The sequence below is a fragment of the Neofelis nebulosa genome, chromosome 4, assembly GCF_028018385.1.
Source record: "Neofelis nebulosa isolate mNeoNeb1 chromosome 4, mNeoNeb1.pri, whole genome shotgun sequence".
Lineage (NCBI taxonomy): Eukaryota > Metazoa > Chordata > Mammalia > Carnivora > Felidae > Neofelis > Neofelis nebulosa.
In genome coordinates, this window is record NC_080785.1 from 54,987,423 (window position 1) to 55,011,624 (window position 24,202).

The following is a 24,202-nucleotide window of genomic DNA, read 5'->3' on the forward strand; positions in this document are numbered from 1 at the left end:
GCCTGCATCAGATTCTGTGTCCCCCTCTCTCTCTGCCCCTCTGCCGCTCGTGCTCACACTCTCTCTCCCTCAAAAGTAAACATTAATACATATACACACACACACGCACACACACACACTGTATATACTCTTGCTGCATAGTAAACCACTTAAAACAGAATTGAGAAGAGAAAGGAAGGTTGGTGGCAGTGGCATGGCAGAGGTGGCCATGGGTTTCATAGATTTGAAGGTGGTAATAGCACATTTAGCACTTGGCTTGAGATTCTGGAACAGCAGGTACGGTGACCAGGGGAAGAGCCACTACTGGGTGGTCAGCCCCTGCGACACACTGTGGAAAGGACTTGGTTTACAGAAGGGTTAAGTAAGTACTGGGGGTTGCAAGGCTGGTTGAGAAGAGATGGGAGACCTCTACAAATGGAGGCAGGAGGCAATGTATCTAGTGGCAGCTAAAGACAAGTGTTAGAAGGTTTGGGAAAGAGATTAGTCATGGGAGGCTCGGGGCTTACATGGGCTTCCTCTGACATTTGTGTAGCTCACAGGAAGAGCAAGGTGTGGAAATGCAGAGAAATGCGGGGAGGAGAGGTCATGGCAAGGGCTTAGACACAAAAGTGAGAATGTGCACAGTTGGCAGAGTAAAAATCGAATGGTGGGCCTGGCTACAGCAGAGGGTTTGTAGGGGAGAAGTGCGGCAGGGTATCGTCGACGGTATCCACTGCTTGAACACTCAGGGAGAGTAAGATGTGGATTTTAAATAAGTATTTAGTAAAGATAAGGTGATAAGCAAGATGTTTTAGGGAGACGAATCTGATTTGTGTGAAGGTGCTAGGGGTCCAAGTCGGCAGGGAGACAAGTAGGGTCATTCTGTTGTGCAGCCTGAGATAATCGGTGGTAAGGGCCATATAGCATTTAGCAAAGACATAGAAGCTTGATTTTAAAATAATACTGGATTGTTTTTTGAAACTTTATTTGTGGGAAGGAAGAAGGCCATTACTTTTTTTTTCTTAACTTTTCCTTTTGAAATGATTTCAGACTCAGAATTTCTACAAATAGTGTAAAGAGTTCTCTTATAACCTTCATCCAGCTTCCCCAAATGTTAACATTTTATGTAACCATAGTACTTTTGGCAAAACCAGCATTCCTAGTCAATTAACTCAAAATAGACCTCATTTTGGTCTCCAGTTGTCCAGCCATGGTCCTTATCCTAGTGCAAGATCACACATGGCCTTTGGTTGTATTTCCTTTGGTCTCCTCCAACCTGGGAGAGTCCCTCAGTATTTCTTGGTCTTTGATAGTTTTGACAATTTTTGTGGAATTACAGTCTTAAATTGAAGAGTGTCCCTCAATTTGGAGTTGTTTTCACATTGAATTCAGGCATGCGGTTTTACAAAAATGTCATAAAGATGCCTTCCTCAGTGTATCCTTTCAGCAGGCAAATGATGTCAATATGTCTCATGATTGGTGATAACTTTTATAGATTTGGGTCAGGTCTGCTATGCTCCTGAAAAGTTACTCTTTTTTTGCTCCATACTCATTAGTGTCTTGTGAGAAGCCACTTTGACACTTTGCAGACAGCCTGTATGTCACACTTGTGTCCACTAATTTTGGCATCCACTGATTTCTTTCTTTTCTGCAACATTCAGTACTGTGGTATTTGCCTAATGGTGATTTTGTTTTCCTCTTACTGAATCTAGCAATTGGAGTTATTCTGTAAGGAAGACTGTCCCACACTCCCTCCACCCCTCTTGACTCAACATTTGTTTAGTCAAGCATTTATATCCATATGGACTCGTGGGTATTTATTCTGCGGGTTATAATGCAACACTTTGATTATCTTGCTGCTCCTGTTGTCTTGGTGGGAGTGTCTTCATGTTGGCTACTGGGGAAAGGGTTCATCTTGGAGTCCAGATGTGACTCAGGGGGTTGATGTTAGTACACGAAGGGAATTCAGTAACAAGTGGAGATAAGTAAGCTTGCTACCTTAACTGTTCCAAAATCGTTAGGAACTTGATTCCTAAATTTTAAAGGCTTTTCTGTGATTGCATTAACCAAAGCTCACCGTGTTAGGTAGAACTATTCCCTTGCTTGTAAATGCAGCAAGAAGAAAGATTTTCCCAAGAACTGAATAAAAACCAAGTTGATGACACATTAGGGTTTTGTTTCTGTTGCACCTATTGTGTATGTTTTCCCAGAAGCTGCTGGTTCTTGCTGATTTATTTCCCTAGGCAGGCAAGATTTTGAAATATTTATAAGTATTCCTAGAACCCACTTTAATTTTCTCCTTCAGGTTTTAAGTGGGGCAAACATGTTTACACTAGAAGGGAGTCCTTTAATAATGGGAAGTAAAAATTAAGTGTAATGCTACCGATGCCATTTAAAGGGTATGCCTTTTCAGAAGGGGTGTAGGTCCTGCACTTTTCTGCAGCCACGAAGGTAACTTGGCTCAGGGCTGTGTCTGAGATGGGGTATATATAACACACATAACACAAACGGGTACAAGGTGGTATTTCCAGAAACACTTGCTCTTTGTTTTTACATGAGCCAGACAGAGAAGCTCACCCAGAGATGCCTGTGCTGTTGGTCAAAAGACTTGTACTTCTATTATGTTCTAAACTCAGCCGGGCCTGCGAGGGAGGTGATGTTTGAAGAGTGCTCCAAGTCTCATAGTTGAAGTGCATGGTGAGAGGTTCACATCGCCAATTCTAGCCACTCATTTGCACAGTGGTTGCACAATAGAACCACCTGGGGAGCTTGGCAAAAACCACCCAGGTCTGGCTTCTAGAGGTTCTAATTCTGTGGTCTGCGGTGGGACATGAACACCTGATTCATTTTTCTCTTTAGTTTCTCAGATGGCTCTGGTAGACATCCAGAGTTGAGAACCATTGGATCTAGTGCTATGTGTGATTTCTAAATGCAGTGAGATGCACTCATTTGTCATGTGACTTTTGAATCATCACAGTCTATGTTATAAGAGACACCTATGGAGCAGTGACTACAGAGGGGTGTGGGCTGCAAACTTGGGTAAATTTCTTAACCTCTTTAAGAGTAGTTCTTTCATCTGCAAAATAGAATTAATAGTATCTACCTCATAGTTTTTCATGGATTAAGTGGTATGTTGCATGTAAAATACTTAGCACAATGTCTAGCATATGGTAGAAACTCAATTACTATTGAATAGCATGAAGCATATTATAGCAGAGTGGTGGCTTTGGAATCAGTCACTTTTGTTTCAGTCCTGACTCTAACTTTCCAGCTCTGGGACTTGAAGTAAATTTCTTAGTTTCTCTGCCAGGCCTCTTTTCTGTAAAAAACATGAATAGGTGGGTGCAGTTACTATTAAGGGAAAGAGCTCAAGACAAAGGAGGTGCTCAGTGTTTCCGTCACTTTTCCTTTCACTCTGCTTTCTTAACACCTCACGGGGCCTTGTGGAATAATACAGTTTTGAAAACATTATTGACTGTGTTGAGAAGGTGCTATTACAAATGGCCTTTGTGGCTGTAAATGACTGGTGGGAGCACACCCCTTGGAGCCCTGAAGAAATGGTTGTGGACCTGACCCTTGACCAGAGCTTGCAGAGGGGTGGTGTTGGGCCCTCCCCAGGCTTCCCTTTCAGCAATCGGCTCATGTCTCCAGCTTGCATAATGCCTAACTTGTGATGCTGTGTAATTCTCAAGCCCACATACTGGCTGGAGTTCTGTCCCTTTTACCTTGATCGGGCTTTGATTGACCTGGAATTGTTACCCTGGGGCTTAAAAAGGACCCACAGTCTTAGAACTCTACTGGACAGCCTGCTAAGTCACAGCTCTGGTTGTTTCAGTCACTAGTAGTCTCTTAACGTAGGGACCCTCCAGTAACTTAGGAAGCTTTTTGGTTTCCTAGGATTGTTAAGTAATGTAAGTGTGCTCATTCCACTTTGATGTCTTCATCCTCTACTTGATCACCCAGAATAGGGAAAAGACAATGGTTGAAGGTGACAGAAACTTATGTCAGGAACTGAATTCTCAAGGCATTAATACATTGTTAGCTCTTAATCGTTCCTCTTTGAAATAGAGCAGGTCATGCTTCTGTGGGGATTGAAATGATTCACTCTTTCTCGTTTCTTTTCTCTCTCACCTTGGTCACCTAAGCACTTCAGCTCAATCTAAGGAGAGTTTTAAGGCATATCATTTAAGAGATGATAAAAAAAAATGTGCTGTAAGTCTATCATACAGTATAGTAAGATATTTTCACTGACTCTGGAATGAGTTGTGTCCTTGGTTCAGACTCAGCATTTTGGGCCATTATACTTTAACTTTAGTGAACACCTATCCTGAAAAAAAATGAAGGTAATACATGATAGCTAACCAATTACCCTTTTGAGTTATGCCATTATTTTTTTAGTAGAAATTCATTTGTGAATATTAAAGGGTTGCAGTTTTCTAATACATGTTTAAAATATGAAAAGTATCTGCCTGGAATTATTTAGGGAATCATTTTCCATGGTTCACTAAAGTGGGAAGGAGAAGAAATAAATTTGAATTAAAATCTAATTTTATTTATTTATTATTTATTTATTTGTTTATTTATTTATTTAGAGAGCATGTGCACACAAGCAGGGGAGAGGGAGACAGAGAGAGAGAAGAGAGAGAGAGAGAGAGAGAGAGAGAGAGAGAGAGAGAGAGAGAGAGAGAGAATCTTAAGCAGGCTCCATGACCAGTGCAGAGCCCAACATGGGGCTCAGTGTGACAATGGTGAGATCGTGACATGACCCTAACTCAAGAGTCAGATGCTTAACTGACTGAGCCACCCACATGCCCCAAGAGAGGGCCATTTAAAAGAGGACCCTGTGTATCAATGGGACCATCCATCCAAGATTATAGAGTAAGTTGATGAGGAAATCAGGATCAAGGAAAAGAATTTATGGGTTTAAAGTATTCTTTAGGTCTTGTGTGTTCTGGTAAGTGGATTTCTAGATCAGGAATCATATCATGTACATGTGTATGTTTGTGGAAGCTCCCACAATGCCTGGCAAGGAGCTCAGTAGGTGCTTTGTAAATGAGAAATGAATGGAAGTTAGTTGCCACAGGAAGGGTCCGATAAAGCCCTGGAACTCTGAGAGGAGAAATAAAACCAAGGGATTCAAAGATGGAATGAAAACAGCTGATGGTATATTAGGCAAAGAATATCAAAATGGAGAGGGGTGCAATTTTAAGGGTGTTCTTGTGACAGATACTCTTTCAGGTAAATGTTGGAGAGCAATCCACGAGGTGATTTAGAGCAGTGATGCTCAGATTCCTAGAAGTTGCCCCCACCATTCCTCTGATAAAATTACATCATTTCCCAATACCTCTTAAAAACGAGGTGATGGAGGGGTACCTGGGTGGCTAAGTTGGTTAAGCATCCAACTTCAGCTCAGGTCATGATCTCATGGTCCCTGTGTTCGAGCCCTGTGTCGTGTTCTATGTCTGTCTCTGTCTCTGCCCCTACCCTGCTCATGCTCTGCCTCTCTCTCTCTCTCTCTCGAAAATAAATAAGCATTAAAAAAAAAATTTTTTTTTAATGAGGTAATGGATAGACTATTCCATGTTTTTTTTTTCTACGGGTCTTTGACACTTGTTATTTTGGGTCAATACCAGCAACTGACAAAAAGCGGTCTCTGAAGTACAGAGTTATGGTAGTTGTTTTAAGTTGAACACCTCAGAACTTTAGAGTGTTATGAGGAGCTCTGTGGTTTCCTGGAGCCCAGCTGAGTTTGAGAACAGCTTTCTCAGAGCTTTAATGAAACAAAGCCCTCCTGGGACCAGTTAAGAGAGTGCTTCATAGGAGTTGCTGACAATAAATGTAGGTATTGTGTTCTGGAAAAGGCAGTTCTTGTTAAGTTGCTCTTGTCGATTCCCTGTGGACTAGTAGCTTATCTGTTACTGTTATCTAGTCAGCATGGAAGAATCTCCTGGCTTTATTTACTCACCTTACCAATCTTTTGAAACCAGCCATCCACAGGGAAGTTTCTGTGAAGTAGAATTGTGTGAGTGTAACACTAGTGTTGAGACGCCAGATTTAGGTTGGCAGCTGAAAGAAAGGAAGTGGTTTGCTTTCTCCTCTGAGCGTGTCCCTACCTAGCTCTTGAGAACCTGTTTCTACCTAAAAGCTTTCTTTCTTCCTTTCTTTTCTTAAAAACTAAATCATGTGAAGTAGTTGCTTTTCTGAGCTGATTCAGGCAATTAGATGAGTAACAAAGACTGTCAGTCCTGGCCTGCCAGATTGATTTTTAAAAGTCTGTTTAAGGGGGAAAAGAAAAAATCACTTATGATGATTCATCTTGAAATGATAAAGCTAGTGCATATGCAAATTTTAAATTGTTTGGTATTTCAATAAGTGAATATATTACGTAGGCCCAGACGACAGAAGGCCTGAGAAGGGCTGATTTGGAGCGTGTATAGACGACACCAGAAGGGGTGGGTGGATGTTTTATTTTAAGACCTGGGGATTAAAAATGGCCTATCTACCTTTGTGAATTTCCTTTCCTTTGAAGCCACAGCAAATCTTTAGCAGAATATACCGATTGGCATTTCTGAATAGAGTCTATATATTCATTTCAGTTTAATTAAGATAAGTAATATGGGAGGCATGTGCAGTGGGGCAGATGCAGAATGGGAATTCTGTCTTAGGTTAAGGCTTGGTGGAAGGTTTGGATGCTGGAAAACCATGACTGGCAGGGAATGTTTTGTAATTTAGCAAATGATCCTGAGAACTGGAGGCGGCAGACTAAAGACTATGGGATCTGAAAAGGCAGCAAGCCTTGGAATAGAGGTGTAAAGAGCTTTTAAACATAGGTTGGGAGCTCAGTAAATGTTAGTTGCTCTGTTCTTTTTCTCCTACCACAATGGGAAATGATAATAGTTTTCTATTGTGCTGAAGCATATGTGGGTGATGGTGCGGCTTACTGGATTGTTAGGTAGGAAAAATTAGCTCCCACCATTCAAATCATTCAGCAGATACTTAATGGATAGATGTAAATATCTCGAAAGAAATGATTGATTTGTGTGCAAGGTTGTGTGCTAGTGCTGTGAAAGCAAAGCCCTATAAACTGCCAGCACTCCCTCAAGGAGCTTAAGGATGAGTTAGGCAAATGCACACAGAGAACGACAGCCAACAGCCCAGAGCATCCAGGAGCTGCCACATGACTAGTAGAGAGAAGCAGAGCTGTGAAGAGGGACAAACCCCAGTGGACTGGGACAGGGGGAGGCGCTTCACCCAGGAGGTGACTGCACGAAACCTGGACTTCAGAGTCAGGTGGGGAAAAAAAGGGCACTGGGTGGCTAAATTGGTTGAGTGTCCACCTCTTGATTTCAGCATAGGTCATGATCTCATGGTTCATGAGATCACATCGGGCTCTGCACTGACAGCTCTGAGTGTGCTGGCAATTCTGTCTGTCTCTCTCTGCCCCTCTCCCATTTGCTCTCTATCTCTCTCTCTCAAAATAAATAAGTAAACATTAAAAAAAAAAAAAAAAAGACTAAGTCCAGTGGGATCCAGGGAAGTGTCAAGAAGGTGGAGGACTCTGTAATGTGGAGAATGGTGTGAGCCCAGGCAAGTAGGAATGGGGGCCTCTCTTGATGAGTGGGTCTTGTCGTGAAGGGAGGTGGAAGGAGAATCCTGGAAACCTGTTGGAGGCAGACTGTGCTGGTTTGGATTAACTCACATAAGCAGTTAGAGATGCACTTTAAGTCAAGGGGGCAACTTGGGGGCATTTGTAGAGTTGAGGTTTGCAGAATGGCCTGCGGGGGCATGACCAGAGGGAAGGGAGATCCACTGAGAAGCTGAGGCAGCAGTTCAGCTGTATAGTGGTGAAGGTCTGAGTGAGTGGGTGAAAGAGGAAATGAAAAGGAAAGGAGAAACAGAATCAATATCACATGGAGATTAAACGACAAGTATGAAAACATCCCAGTCTTTTTAATGTTCTTCTTAAAGTTAGATGAGATGGTATTCAAATGGAATAATCTGTCCCATTTGAAAGAATGCCGACCAGATGGTTACACTGAATGAGAATAAAGACGTTAATCCTCTATGGCCTATGACTTGAGATTTAAACACGTTTTTTGGCTTGGACAACTGCTGGGCCTGCCATGTTGCAGACATAGTCTCTTACAGTACAAAGATTTGTTTGGTTCTAATTGTTTTTCCTCTTCTTTCTTTCAAAATAGACTCTATCGAGAAGAATTTCCAATCCATACCTTGAGCACACTCCTTCCCAGGTATGATTCTTTTCTCTTACTGCATTTTCTGAAACGATGATTTATAAATCCTGGTGTAGACTCTTCTAGGTACAGCCCTTGGCTTTGCTCCTGGGCAGGCCATCTTCCTCACCTGGGGATGACACAACTGAAGGTGTTTGAGATGCTCTGATAATTGTGGCATGGTGCAAGATGTTCACCAGATAGGAAAAAAGTATTTTCCCATCTTCCAAGTCCTTACATAAATGCAGAGTTAATACATAATATATATTTTTCAATTTGTTGTGTTGATATCCGCTATTTTAAAAATACCGTGTGTCTATTTTACACTAAAAACTTTGTGTAAAAGGGGATTGTCTTTATAGTTATCTAATAATATAATATCTCTGTATGCTCATTGGAAAAAGATGGGGAAGACTTCATTGTGTTACATTTAAAAATCGGTTGGCAGAGGTTTTTTGTTTTGTTTTGTTTTTTGTTTTTAAAAAAAATTTCTTTTTTTAATGTTTATTTATTTTTGGCAGAGAGAGAGAAAGAGCATGAGCAGGGGAGGGGCAGAGAGAGAGGGAGACACAGAATCTGAAGCAGGCTCCAGGCTCTGAGCTGTCAGCACAGAGCCCCAATGTGGGGCTCGAACTCACAGACCGCAAGACCATGACCTGAGCCGAAGTCTGACACTCAACCGACCGAGCCACCTAGGCACCCCTGTTTTTTGTTGTTTAAGAGTAACAAGAGACTTGTGATCATTGTGAGGTCTGGAACTTTTGGGCCTTGTTCACTACTATATCCCCAGCTTCTAGAATGGGGCCTGGTAGCTGCTCATCAAATGTTTTTTGAATGACTGAGTGAATAAATACTGGTACCTTGTCAGGACCCATCAAGTGTCAGCTGACTTCTCTTTTAGGGAAGTACTGTCTGTCATCTGACTTGGTGTAGAGTTTTCACGTGTTTTTTTGTTTGTTTTTTAATATACAGTTTTAACATGTTAAAAATAAATAACTTCTTGCCATTCTCACTTTGTCATCAGGCTGTATTTGGGAGGTGATAATAGGAATACTAGAGAAGCATAAGATGGGGTTGAAGTGTTCCCTGTCAAGATCCATCGGTTTGCTTCAAGAGAAGATATAAAATATTTTATAGATGTACAATTGTGTAGGTGCAGAAAGAGTTCACCAAGAAACAAGTAAACACATGTAAACACACATCCCCAGTATACATTGATTTTCAAGAACCTTTACTTATGAAGACTGTTCATTTTTACTTTGCTTCTTTTGTGAGGTAGCATTGTACTATGGAGGAAGGTGCCAATTACAGAGAAAGAAGGTAGGTATATAAAGTAGGACGTAGAGCTCTCTAGATCTAAGAAATAGCCTCCTTCAACCTCCCAGAATCGGAAATACATACGGATGTGTTAGGAGATTCAAAAGGAAGTTAAATAAAATTTTCATCAGCTAGGTGGAATCACGAAGTAGGTGAAACCAGAATGCTTGGAATTAACTATGAGCTCTGAAACTGAGTGAAGCTTAAAAGCAAAGCAGACTGTAGCCCTATCGCATTGTGTCACAGTGTGAGATGTTCACCAGATAGGAAAAAATTACTATCCTCTCTTCCAAGACTTTTACATGAATGCATTATCAATATGGCAGAGTCATATGTTATAAATATTCTTCCATTTGCTGTATTAATAGAAACAGTGTTTTTTAAAAAAAATTGATAATTTGCTCTGGAAACTTCATATAAAAGATGATTCATGGCTAAAGCAGTTTAGCATTTGGAAAATAGTTATTGTAGCTTTAATAGCACAAGTGAACCAATTGCAAAAATAAAATAGGCAGTTGTTTGTAGCTACGTAGGCTAAAATGTTTTAAACTTAGGGAGGTGGTCATGATTTTCTTTCATTTATAGTATGCTGTTGGCAGCTCACAAATTATATTATTCTGAATCTACAGAGAATATTTGTCCTTTTCCATTTTAGATTTATGGAGAGAATTCTTCTTGTGCGGGAAGAGCATTGAGGAATATTATTATTGTTCAGGCTGCTGACCTGATAAAAGACAGAGTGAACCTCAAGGGATTTTACAGGTAACACAGTTTTCTAACACCTTGTCAGAAATTCTCCTTGAGGAGAAAAAAAACAAAAACAAAAAAACCCAAAAATGTGATAAAATGGTAAAGTTGATTACAGAGAGATGGGCTATATCAGTACTGGGAGGGTTTGTTTGAAGTGTCCGTTTGGGGTACTGGTCGTGGTTTTTCTTTTAGTTAAATTCAGCTGAGTATTTGCTGACAGGAGACTCCTGGTTCTGAAGTTAGGGTGTGGGATCTCCAGCAGCAGGTGTGGATGAGTTCCTCAGAGACTCTCTGTTCTGCTTCCTCTGAAATGTGATGTTTTATAAGATTTTTATTGGGCACGTGCTGTAATTCGACTTCAGTAAATATAGGCCCCCGCTTCAGGAACCTTACCAAGGCTCTTTGAGGACTTGTTGGGGGCCCATGGGAGAGGGGAACTTGTGCTCTAAGTTGCCAGGTGAGGATGAGCCCCTTCTCAGGCCCTGCAAGGAGGGGGAAGGGCGGGTCCAAAGAGCTGGCATTTCTCTGCCTTGGCTTGTGAGTAAGGGGGTGGGGGTATGAGAGTAAATGGATGGGCTAATGGTCAGTTTTAAAGCAGCTGGACTAAGAATGGTCACTTAGTAAGTTTAGACCACGTTTTCATTCATGGAGCCATTTGAAGAAAAAACAAAAGTAAATTGTCAGCTTTTTATTTTGTCAAGTAAAGGTATTAAGCCATATCAAACAATACCAAATTAAAATGATAAAAATTGAACGAAAAGAGAAAACTATGGCACTTATTACCATTATTTTTTCTTACTGAAAAGATTGCAATATACCACAAAGAACAGGAAGAGTACTCATAAAAAATGTTACCAAAAAAAGTAGGAAAGATCCTCAGAATAAAGGATATTTCTTTAAGTTAACTCAGCTTTATCATACATTCATTGTAATATTCCTGTTTTTTCCATTTGTCACAGTTGAGAAAAATTTCATCATGGCATGGGTTTGGGGGATAGTGATTCTCAACCTGTTTGAGTAAGAAGACTCCCATTTTATTGAGACATGACTGAAAATGCGCAATTCTTAAGGGTACAGCTTGAGAATCGTTAATTATTATATACGCCTATGTAACTATTATCCACACCTTAGATAGTTCCTTCATGTTCTTTTCTAGTCACTAACTATCCCATGCTACCAACTTCTTTCTAATCAAACACTTGGCAGAAACTGTTTTCTGAGGCACCATTGAGCAAGGGTAGGAGGGAGGGTGGGAAAACTATAATGAATTATTACTTTAAAATCCCATATTTAATTAACCACATTAGTATATACACAGGTCTTGAAAAACATGACCCACGTTAGACATGATGTGTTCTGTTGACAAAACATGTTGTGTATATGGACTCATGAACCTCTTGATAAAAGCTTCCCCTCCCCCCTATAAGGAATTCATAGTCCAAGGTCTGAGAACCTTTCGTTGAGAGCCCAGGCCAAGTAGACAACAACAGGGGGGAAGAGAGGCTGCAGTCATGGCTAGACTACTTCACATAGAGCCTTTGTAATTTTTTTTTTTTTAACAGATGATGATATCAATTTGAAATCCATCTGATTTTTTTTTTTTCATTTTTTAAAAACTAAAACAGGGTGGATAAGTCTTTGGTCTAGTCTTAAGCAGGCTCCTAGGATTCATTTTACCTACCACACAAGGCTATGTGTAAGATCTGTCATTGTCCTCAGTTTCTTTATGTGGTTTCCATGGATATAGAAGGGAAAAAAGCATTGGGAGATATACATTAATAAGGCTCATGGAAAAGAACCATCCATGCCACTTGGAACATATTTAGGGTTCAGTGGGAGTAGAAAGGGGAGAGAGCATGTGCTGTGCTATTTCAGATTCCCAGTGGTTGGGCCAGAACGTCTTATTTTTAATTAACCAAGGATTTAATTAGTGCCTTGGGTTTAAAGATAAAGTGCTAATATGGTTGCCTAGGATGAGTCCTTTTCATTTGGTAGTAAATCAAGGTAAGGTATTCCCCATGTACTACATGAGAATTACTTTCAAAATGTTGAGATGTTTTCTATTGCTTTTGCACTCTAAGAAAAATCATATTGGTTTCGGAGACTTCAAATAGGTCTCTAAATACCATCACCCCATTTACATTTGAGATTAGGGTCCTGTCTGCAGTACCGTGAATTAATTGCTAAAAATGCAACTGGAGGCAGAAGGAGACCAGGAGAAATCAAATTTTCAGCTCCAGAAATGGGTCAAATTAATGTTTTGTTGTAACAGCCACACTGGCCTTATAGCTAATCACCTCCATATTGAATGTTCCCACCTAGTATTGCAACTGTAGTTAGATCTGCATGTACCCCCAACGGCTTCTGGATTCAGTACAAGACTGGAGTAAGAACTGCTGCGGGTGTTGAGATTGCTGCCTTCCATGCAGACCTTTTTTTCCTCGCTGCTCTCCCCTAAGTCCTGTAGGTTTGGGTATGGGAGCTGGATTGTTGCAGACCTGGCCAGCAAGTCAGGGGAGTGGGAGTTCAATGCAGGCGCACCTCACCTCATTTTGTTTGCTTTGGTGATGTTAATAGTGTTTATCCCTATCCCTAATGGTGTAGTCCCTGGTGTAGATGGATTAATGAAGGATATTTGAAACATAATTTGATAAAGTTGGGGGTAGAGAAGAAAGGGATCATGGGCAACTGAAACCATAGCTTGCTGGCTGGGGGTTGGGGGAGCTCTTATTAACTAGCGTTGTCATGGCAATATCCTGTTTGGGAATATAGACTCAGCCCCGCTGCCCAAGACAGAGTGAGCCCTTCCCATGGAGAAGGTAGAGCTGGGGAACTGGGGCTCCCAGCATCACCTGGGCCCCACCCAGCCATACTGCATCAGAATCTGCACATTAACCAAATCCCCCATGTGCTTCTAAACACACTTTTGAGAAGCCCCAGTCTAAGAAACTTCTTCCCCATCATCTGCGAGCAAGCAAACGTATTCATCCACCTAGTCACCTTTTGCAAGTTGCCTCTTTAGTTTGTTAGTAAATGTTTGGTTGTGTCCTATTCCAGGTGAGAACAGACTGAGGACTGGATTGTTCTGAGAAAAGGATTACAATAATACAGTGTTTAAATCCCTGGGATAAAAGTACTTTACAAGCCCAAAGATGCTGGCTAATTGACAGAGGCGTTGAGGAATTAATTAACACTTTGAGCCTTTAACATAAAAGGTGTCTTATAGAATTAGAAGTTAATATTGACTGTTTTGTCTAATTGCCTAGTTTATTGCAATCTGTTTTCTCTTTTTTCAGAAAACATCCATTTATTTGACAGTTAATCTTTCTAATGTCTTAAAGCTAACCTGCAAGTGAACATGTCTGGTGTTGCCCTAATCACCTTAGAGTACCTTTCATATAGTGGCACTTTACCAAAAAAAAAAAAAGTTAGACTTACCCAAGCTGGGATATTTGTTGAAATATCTTAGCAGAGGGGCTCAGTTGGTAGAGCTTATGACTTGATATTTGGGGTTATGAGTTCAAGCCCCACATTGTGCATAAAAAAACTCAAAACCCCAAAACCAAATATCTCAGTAAGAAAAGCTTATTTTTCCTTCACACCTGAAAATACAACATCTCATGGCAATACTTTTCTGTTTTAGGAATAAAATATTGACATGTTTTGGTTCTTAAATACCAAACATTGAATAAAGATAACCATTTACATGATACATTTCTTTAAAAGAAACATTTTGGTGACTTTTTTTTTAAGGGAGAATGGTTTTCAGTGAGATTTTTGCAAATGAAAAACCGTATTTCAGAAACTTGTCTTCTTTTGGTTTTTCATCTGAGGCTGATAAAGGTGGAAAAGTGGCATGAAAATACTGCTTTAGTGCCCAGATTGGGGCATTCTTCAAATGCAGTTGTGGACCTTAAAACAGATTGCAGAGGATATTTTTGCATATGTGGTGAGTGGAGTCTATCACGCACAGCTGGGTTTATGGGTTTGTGATCTAGGCTGCATGGCCATATCACTTAGACTATATTGAAAAGATTAATGGTCATATTTATTGTTTTTGGAGACAAACTTGAGGATTTAATCTGTAGAGTAGCAAACAAAACTCTTTAGCACTCTCTATGGTCCCAACTTTGAGTAATCTTGGAATTAATTGGTTCTCAAAAAGACTAGATAAAAATCTATAAAGAGTTGAACAAAAGTTGATCGCCATCACTTTTTGAGGTACTTGTTTTACCAAAGCAGAAGCATTATCTTTATATAAAGGATTGCTAAATGTATTCCTTCATTTATTCAAACACGTGTATTGAGAGCTTACCTGTGTATCTGAACTGTTGTAATTGTTGGGGTCTAACGGTGAGGTATATACATAGTTGCTGATATCTTGAAAATGATTCTGAAGTGAGGAAAGCAGATAGTATTCATTTGGAAAGATGTACAGTTACTAAACATTGGGTGATTGAAGCAAGAGTATAAGAGGATATGATTCCAAGTGTTCCTGAGGAAGTGATATTTCAGCTGAAATTGGAAAGATGAATAAGAGGTGCCGATTCATTATTATTGAGTCGGCTTGTTTAAAAAAGCTTATGAAACGGGTGATATTAAATATCAATTATTTGGCAAATGAGTTGCAACAATGTCTTAACCATGAATGGCTTCCCTTTTGTTCAGGAGGAGCTGTGTTGGGTCAGAGCTGGTAGACTGGCTTCTAGAACACTGTCCCTTTGTCCAGTGCAGATCTATGGCCATAGGGGTCTGGCAGCTCCTACTGGATATGGGAATTATGTTATCAGGTTAGTATCATATGTTTTGAAAGCGCAGAGCATTATTTTATTAAGCTACCAGAACAAAATTTACTTGAATTTTCTAGAGGATGTTACAATCTGGATGGAAATTGCTTTTGCAGGTAAATGTTTGCATTCTCTCATATTTTGTAAATAAAAGTGACCAGTCATCTTTTGACGGTTATTTTGCACATCTTTTATAAAAATAATTAGGTACTTGCTGATTCACAGACTACTACCTGTAAGAGTTTTTCCCTTACCTTTTCCTCTACCCAAAAGGCTCCTAACAGATTTTTTTGTTTTGTTTTTTAAATTTTAAATGTTTATTTATTATTGAAAGAGAGAGAGGGAGAGAGAGCATGAGCAGGGGAGGGACAGAGAGAGAGGGAGACACAGAATCTGAAGCAGGCTCCAGGCTCTGAGGTGACAGCACAGAGCAGGAACCACAAGATCATGACGTGAGCCAAAGTCGGACACCTAACCGACTGAGCCACCCAGGTGCCCCTCAGTTGTTTTTTTTTTTTTAATCAGTGACATCTTTAGTTGCTCTAAATGTGTGATTTGTCTAGGTGTACTTAGAATAATTATCAGAAACTGATTTTATGAGTGGAATGTGTATGCCATTTAATTGACTAATCATGAACAATTAGAGATATGACCTATGAAAATTAGCTGTTTAAAAAGAGCACAAAATTGATGTTAACTAGCAACTAAAATAGATGGCAGATATCTCTTTTCCTAACTGAGCCCTGGGAATTGAAGAATTAGAAGTCAAGCAATCCAGATTCTTTATTTGGCTCTATCATGAAGGTTCTAGTTAGTCACTAGGAAGCCCCTTTTTCCCTCTAAGTAATAAATCTTGAGGGTCAGAGAACATAGTAAGGTTGAGAAAGGCATACCCCAAGTGCCAGTGTGCAAGAGGAGTACAGATGGGGATGTAGGTGTAATTTCAAGGCATTATGAACACTTAGCACCTGATACTCTCACATTGAAAATCAGTGACTATCTTTGAAGAATGTTACCTGGTTGCTTGTGAGGTTCATGTTAGTGGTGAGCAAAAAAAATTAAGTGTTAATGTATTTTTGGATCAGTCCTTGATTTCTTTTAAAACAACCTTGGTGGCATTGATATTTTTTGCTAGATAATTCTTAGTTGTAGGGGCCTGTCTTGTACATACAGGATGTTTAGCACCAGATGCCAGTAGCACCCTCTAGTAATGACAACCAAAAATGTCTCCAGACATTGCCAAGTGTCCCTTGGGGGCACAGTCCTTATCGCCCCCCCCCCCCCCCGCCCCGTCCAATTGAGAACCACTGATTTGAAACTTGTCATAGTGTTACACTTGTATATCACTAACGTAATTAAACGTATTAGTTTGCCTTGGGACATATAAAAAAAAATTCTCCCCACTTTTTGAATTGCTACTGATTTCACCTGTCTCTGAAGCACATAAGTCATAAAATGCATGTGAAGATGCTGGCTAAGGCCTCAAGTAATAAAAATTGGGTTGGTCAGTAAGTCCCCTTTAATTCAGTGGGATTGTAAACATGAATGGACTTAGAATATATAATTATAGTCTTTCCCCTGGGTTCTCATAATAATTAGTAGGGCTTTCAATTTATTATTTGGTTTATGACTCTCTTAATAATATGCTTTGAGAAACGGACCCACCCCTTTTTTGTTTCCAACAGTGGACCAGAATTTATACTTTCAAGATACCTATGTTTTCTACCAGTTTTCATCTGATGAATGTAGCTATTTGTACTGTGAATTTGAAAGAGAAGAAGAATGGCAGAATGGTGTCAAACTTTTACTGCAACTTGTGCCTCTCATTCCTGCCAAAGCTGGCATCTGTGAGCTGTAAGTAGATGTTCTTTTTTGTTCCATTATAAAATTATACTCATTCAGAGAATGTTTACTGTCTCTAGGGACCGTGCCCTGCTCTTGAAGACCACTATCTCCTTGAGGAGATAGCTGTCCCATTCCCATTTCTCAGATGCAAGTTCAGAAAGGTAAAAGAGGGGTGCCTGAGTGGCTCAGTCGGTTAAGCGTCTGACTTCGACGGTCATGATCTCATGGTTCGTGAGTTCGAGCCCAGCGTCGGGCTCTGGGCTGACAGCTCAGAGCCTGGAGCCTGCTTCGGATTCTGTGTCTCCCTCTGTCTCTGCCCCTCCACTGCTTGCACTCTGTCTCTCACATTGTCTCAAAAATAAAATAAACATTTTTTAAAAATTTAAAAAAAAAGAAAGGTAAAAGAAATTGCTGGCAATTAAATCCAGCTAATAAATGACTGAACTGGTATTCAAATCCCAGAAGTTCATGCCTCACCAGCTGTACCACGAGCCGTGTCTGATTTAATCATCACTATATGAGTAGTGATCTAGATTAGGAATAAATATGATTTGGCTTAGGTTGGACTAAAATAATAACTGACATATAATCCACTCTTCAAGTCGTGACTTTCCTAAGAAAGAGCTCAAAAACCTTTCTGAAAATAATCAAGAAGCAATATTTGGCAAATAAAACGCGTGAATCACTATCACATGGAGATATTGAATTACTATATGATTAAAATGAATTAAAATTCATTAGAGAAGGCTTAGGAACAGGTCTTGAGTCCTGATGTGGTGCTGCCTGACATGTCTTTGTTTCTCCACAGCATTCATGATATGCCTATTTCAGAATAATGTATTTCAGATTAAAATTTGCCATCAATAACTTTTACGTATTCAGTTTTCAAAATGTGTTCCCATACTTACGGTTGACTGTCTCCCTTCTTGAGATGGCAGGGCAAGAGGTATTACTCTCATCTCATGGGTAGGAAGAGTAGGTTCAAAGAGAAACAATCATCACAAAGATGAGTTGCTCTTGTTAAAAAAACAGACACTTAATACTGAACAGTTAATCCAGGCTTTTAGAAAAGAAGTAAGTGTTAGAATATTAATGAGACACTGTGCTAATAGGTTGATATTAGAAACACATTTTATGTTAGGAACTATGCTAACTGCTTTATATTTATTATTTAATCGTCAGATGAATTCTAGAACACAGTTCTTATTATCGCTATTTTGTAAGTGAGGAAATTGAGGCACAGAGGTCAGGTCACCTGTCTAAGGTCACACAAGTGGTGAGCTGAGTGTTAGGGTTTGAATCCATGTCTGTCTAGCTATAACACCCATGCTTTGTAACACTTGCTCGAGTGTGTTCCAGGAGTTAGGGGGCCATTCTACCTCCCTCTTCTAAGACATTGTAAACAGAAACTATAAAAATGTTAGACTGACTTGGGAATGGTTGTGAATTTACCACCACCACTGTTTATAGAGGACCTTGGAATGGTGAAGCAAAATTCAAACGTAATTCTTCACTGAGTTTTCTAAGTACGGAAAATGTTCCTTAGCCTTGATATGCTTTCAATGGAGGTAGAATTTCCTGAGCAAAGTCAAAGAACATTTTAATAAACTTTAACAAGCTTTCCAAGAGGGAGTGGTGTGCTTTTGAAGCTAGAAATGTCTGTGACATGCTTGGACTCTGTGGGACTGGCATTCTCCAGCAGCTCTTCTTAAGCACTTCCCATCCTGAACCCAACATGGAAGTGTGTGCAATCTCATGGGCATGCATAGGTTAACAGGGGCATAAGGGCAGCTGAAATAAACTTGCAAGCATTCCTCCTGATTCAGCTCTAGCACTTTCTTCCCGACTTAGCAAGCAGACCGGAGATGACCTTGTTATGGGGAAAGCCTGAGTCTACTCTAGTTCTAAAAATTATTTTCAAAATTTTCCTAATATTAATTCCAGATTACTTGCAGTTTTTTGTCACCCCAGTCTCTGAACACAAATGTCATGCCTCTGGAGTTGAGAATCGCCAGAGCATGTCTTGTTTATCAGCAGATATTTTTTTGTTGGTGATGATGTGAACATGTGCATTAGGAGTGGCAATTCCTCTGGGGAAATTGTCATTGGGGAGCTATGGATCCATCTGTCCCATATTGTAAGTACTAACTATTAAAAGATAAAATTAATGAACCACTGCAAGTCTATTCTGGAGGGAGATACATATGTATGTGTATGTATGTGTATATATGTATATATGTGTGTGTGTGTGTGTGTGTATATATATATATATATATATATATATATATATATATATATATGTAATGTGTGTGTGTGTGTGTGTGTGTGTGTGTGTACCACTTTTTCTATGCTAGACTTCTAAGCCTACCTCTCAGGGTAAAATTTTTGGCCATATTTTGGAAAGGCTAGGTTTAGGTTATCCAGACTTGAAAAAAATTCTGGTCAGAGAAAAGGTGCCCAAGGACAATGTCTTCTTCAAGCTGTAATGGCACAGCCTTCGTGTGGCTCGATGCATGTGACCCCACGGTAACTTATGCTCTCATCTGGTGATCTCCATTCATTCTCACCTCCACCTCACACCTTTTTATTCCCTCATGCCCCTGTGATATTCTGCTCCTTCCTCTTCCTCTTTCCATTTCTAGTCAAATTCTACCCACCCCCCCCAAGGGGGAGCCCAAGTCCTACCTTGACCAAAAACTTCCACAATGTCTCCAGTTCATGTCTGTCCTAGTGTTTGTAACTTCGGTCTCTTCCTGTTTGCATCAAAAAATTTTTCCATTCTTCTCTGTCATTCTTAGACCTGTGTTGTTCATTCTGCTCTGTTAAAACATTTTTATCCATTCTACTGAAATGCCCTCTAAAGTCCTCTTGATTCATTAATTTGCACTGTCCATTCACAAGCTGAAAATCCTGTCCTATGTTCCTTTTAATAGCCTTTTTGATATTTGAAGGCTATTCCGGTCTTTGTATGCGGTTTTGCGTCGGGTCCCTCTAATGTGCTATCTTCTAAGTCTCTGTAAAATTATGCAAGGAAGCCACTTAGTATCTCTATGACACGCAATTCTGTGTAAATGCATTTTGTGGATCTTTTTTTCCATTTAGAAAAGAATATTTGAAGCAGGATGGGAAATGGAGCTGCTGCAGGTTTCTAGGCTAATTTTAGGAAACAAAATTCCTGTTCTATACAAAATGACTTTTATAGATAATTTGAATGAAGTGAGTGAATAGGTTGTCGAAGGTCCAATCTTAGGGAGGAAAAAATAACAGTCATGGTATTTTATTCAAAACGAAAGCCAAATTAAGTGACCTATAAGTGACTTTTTTCTCACTCGTGTGTGTGTGGGTGTGGGTAGGTGATTGGAGCAGGGTGTTGGTTGGGGATGCTGAAGTAACAGCACAGGGAAAGGCGGCCTCATAGTTAATTCAGAACTAGTGAGAAATTTGTGGGGCGCCTGGGTGGCTCAGTTGGTTAAGCATCTGACTTCAACTCAGGTCATGATCTCGCAGTTTGTGGGTTCAAGCCCCGCATCGGGCTCTGTGCTGACAGCTCAGAGCCTGGAGCCTGCTTCAGATTCTGTGTCTCCCTGTCTCTCTCTGCCCCTCCCCTGCTCATGCTCTGTCTCCTTCTCTCAAAAATAAATAAATGTTAAAAAAAAAAAAAATTAAAAAAAATAAAAGAACTAGTGAGAAATTTTAGAATGTAGGCTGTGAGGAAGCATGGCTGTTCCAGTGCAGCCGCCATTACAGCAGGTGCCAGCTCACCATGGGTGGGAGTGGGAGTGCTCTGAATGCACGGAGCCTATGAACCTCGAATACATGAAACTAAGTCTCCAATTACAGGGCAGTTAACATTTAAACTGTTGTTGAAAGAGTTCCAGGGGATTGCTAAACTTTAACTCCTCCTACACTCAGACGTGTAAAGAAAAATGTAATGTCTTCATTTTTCCTCTAAGCAATCTCTTGTTTGTTGTCCACGTGAGCCTCTGTCTTATAAGATAGCCAGAAAGAAGGAAAAGAAACCCCACAATTTTAGTCTAATCCAGTAGAATTGTTCTAATAAGATAATGTTAAAAGGTGTTTGGCACCTTTTGGTAAAAAGGTTCAGTGTAGGCCCACTCCCTGTTGCTCATCAAAACAGCCTCTGGAACGTGGTGAGTAGTATGAGTCTCTTAAACCTGGTAGAGGAGGCTCTCTTCTCAGGGTGGGCCCTTTCCCGTCCCCAGTGATTTTGCTAGTAGATGGGCACCCTAATGGCCCTTGAGGTATAACTGGGGTGTTGTATTGGCATCTGCTGTGGAACCTGGGACTTGTATAAACTGGGTTTGTCCATCTTGGCTCGGTCAGTGCCTCTTGGTCCTGCCTGGCTGATGTGCCCTCCTGGGTGCCTACTGGCACTGCTGATGCTCCTGAGGTCTGGCTGTGGCTTCCACAGACCCCCTATTCAGCCACTTGGCCTCTGTTAAAACAGCTCTCTCTCTCATGGCATCCTAGCCTGACTCTTCCTGATTCTAACTATTTAAAAAACAAACAAACAAAAACATGTTTATTGTTGTTATTTAGGTATGTGCTTAATTGAATGGTATTTTAACCTTCAGATTCTTAACTAGCCAACTGTAGGGAAATCTCAGTCCAGGGGTTAAGATGAATTGATTAGCATTCATGATTTCACGTTCTAGACAGAGAAGCAAAAGGATACTTGAGATAGAACAGCGTGCAGGGCATTGACATTAGGGAGAGTGGTGGCAGGTTGAGGCAGTGCAAGGTAGCTTGATGTGGCTGAAGCAGTGAGTCACAGCGAGAAGAACTCAGACTTTGAGAAGGGTGGGGAGCAAGTCTCAGATTGATTGCAAGGGTGTCTTAAACCTATAGAAAAGACAAACATTATCTTAAATTGACTAGAGAATGACTTAACTGTACATGGGTGATACAAAACAAAATAGTTGGTTACCAGAATTCACAGTAACATTTATGTCATGTGTTGGTGTTATCAACATGTATAGAGTTTATGGGTCTGTGATCCATTTCTATGTAAAAAGCGTCCCCTACTTAAAAACTGGGGAAGAGCTGGCTTAGTCACTTGGCCTAAGCTTGCCCTGGCAGTGACAACAATGAAATGAATAGTAGCAGTAATGGTTAATACTCCCTGCTCACAACGGCAGTGTGAAGTTACAGATGAGGGAACTGAGGCAAGGAAGGTTACCGAACTTGCCAAAGGGATAGGCCTCTGTACTTGGTGGCAGGTAGGTGAATAGAAGGCAGAAGCTGAACTTGGAAGTGACCTCTATGGCAGTGGTTCTCAACCAAGATCCTTTCAAAAAGAAGGAGGTATAAGCTGAGATCTACTAAATCAGGCTTGGGATGGACAGATGAGACACATATTAGTACTTTTTGTTAACTTCTAGTAAGGCTCATGTACACCAGAGTTGAAGTCTGCAGTTCCAAAAAGTCAGCCATACAGAAAGAGCTTGGTTCGTAAGAAATGTGAAAGCTAATTCAATCAAATTTGCAAAATACTATGCAAAGAAGCCAGATCAATACCATTATGACAAAGATTTTATCAAACTTGGTACTTCCCGCTGCTTGACTGACACTTCTGAAATTGCATACGTTTAGCTTCATGAGCATTTAAGTTTGGAAGAGAGTCTGGAGTCCCTAGATAATTGAATTTGCTCCTTTGCTTAGGTAAGGAGAAGGGACAGGGAGAAGAAGGTCTGGGAAAGGCAACTCTTTCTCAACAGACGTTTACTGTCCATTAGGTTTGTGCGAGGTACAAATTTGTGCTTGACTCTGTGGTGATACGACCATATGTAAGTAATGTCTCATCTTTTATGAGGCCGGCATTATTAGGACAAAGTTCAGGAAGGGAAGCAAATGTGAAAAACAGAATCCTCATCAACAAATATTAGCAAATAGGATCCAGCAATATATAAAAGTGATAATACAATCATGAGAGATGGGAGTTTATCCTAGGAATAAAAGGATGGTTCAGAGTTTAAAACTCAATCGATGTAATTCACCAGATTTAATCTAAAGTGAAAAACTGTATGACAAATTCCATAGATGCAGATAACACATTTAAAAAAAATTCAGTATCCATTCATGATAAAAAAAAAAAAATTCTCAGAAAACTAGAAATCTAAGGAAGCCTCTTTAATCTGATAAAACCTTACATAAAATCTATGGCTTATATCATACTTAATGGTAAAAGACTGAATGCTTTCCCACTAAGATTGGGATCAAGGCTAATGTATCTCCTTTTAATCACTTCTCTTCACGAGTCAGTGTAATAAGGCAAGATAAATAAAAGTATACTACAAATAAGAAGGAAAGAATTAAAGCCACCTCTTTTTGCAGATACATAGATAGAAAATCCCAGGGTATCTAGAGAAGACCTACTAGAACTAATGAGTAGTACATTTAGTAAATTCACAAGATACAAGGTCAATTTACAAAAATTATGTTTCTATATGCTGGCCCAAAAAAACGTTATGAAATTCTTAGGTACAAATCTAAAAAGTGTGCAAGAGCTATATGTGAAATACTTCATCAGTCTAATGGGAAAAAAGCCCAAAAAACAAATTAAGGCTTAAGTAGAGGATCTCTCCATGTTAGTGGGTTAGATTACTTAATCTGTTTTTTTAAATGTTTGTTTATTTATTTTGAAAGGGGTTGGAGGAGCAGAGAGAGAGGGAGAGAGAGAATCCCAAGCAGGTTCTGCCCTCAGCACAGAGCCCTATTTGGAGCTCGATCTCCCGAAGTATGAGATCATGGCCTGAGCCAAACTCCAGAGGTGGACACTTAACCAATGGAGCCACCCAGGTGCCCCAAGGCTCATTATTACTAAGACATTAATCCTCCCAAACTGTTGTGTATCTTTTCAATGGCAGTCATCTCCTTATCTTTTGACCTCACCATACCTGCATAATAATAAACCTGCTTTTGGTAGCATTGACCCATGAACAGGGAGTGTCCTGGGAGCTCCAGACTTCTTTCTCTACTCTCACTCTGACTGTGCCTTCACTCAGTCATGTGCCTAATACCAGCTGCACAATAATACTTACCAAAGTATAGATCCCTGTCTCCCCTTAGCACCCTACATACACTAATGCTACCACCACCCACTACCCTGTCACCTCCGTATCCTGCCTAACTTTACCTTTTCAACCTGATATGTAGAATCAATATGAGAAATGCATTGGCATCCTTGATTTTTGACGTGGTGCTGGATTGACCCCTTCTAACTGGGAGATCAACTTCAAGTCTCCTGTACCTATGTCCCAAACCTACCTT

At 40.2% G+C, this 24,202-nt stretch overlaps 1 protein-coding gene across 2 annotated transcripts in view; it reads left to right on the top strand.

Moving 5' to 3' along the window:
* RAPGEF5 (Rap guanine nucleotide exchange factor 5) overlaps positions 1-24,202 on the top strand; it is a 225,985-nt gene that overhangs the window by 29,959 nt on the left and 171,824 nt on the right. For both annotated transcript variants that reach the window (XM_058724848.1, XM_058724849.1), the window contains exons 2-5: positions 8,181-8,231; positions 10,186-10,292; positions 14,949-15,070; positions 16,753-16,921. In XM_058724848.1, the coding sequence (XP_058580831.1) occupies positions 8,181-8,231; positions 10,186-10,292; positions 14,949-15,070; positions 16,753-16,921 (449 nt within the window). The remainder of the gene's footprint in view (positions 1-8,180; positions 8,232-10,185; positions 10,293-14,948; positions 15,071-16,752; positions 16,922-24,202) is intronic.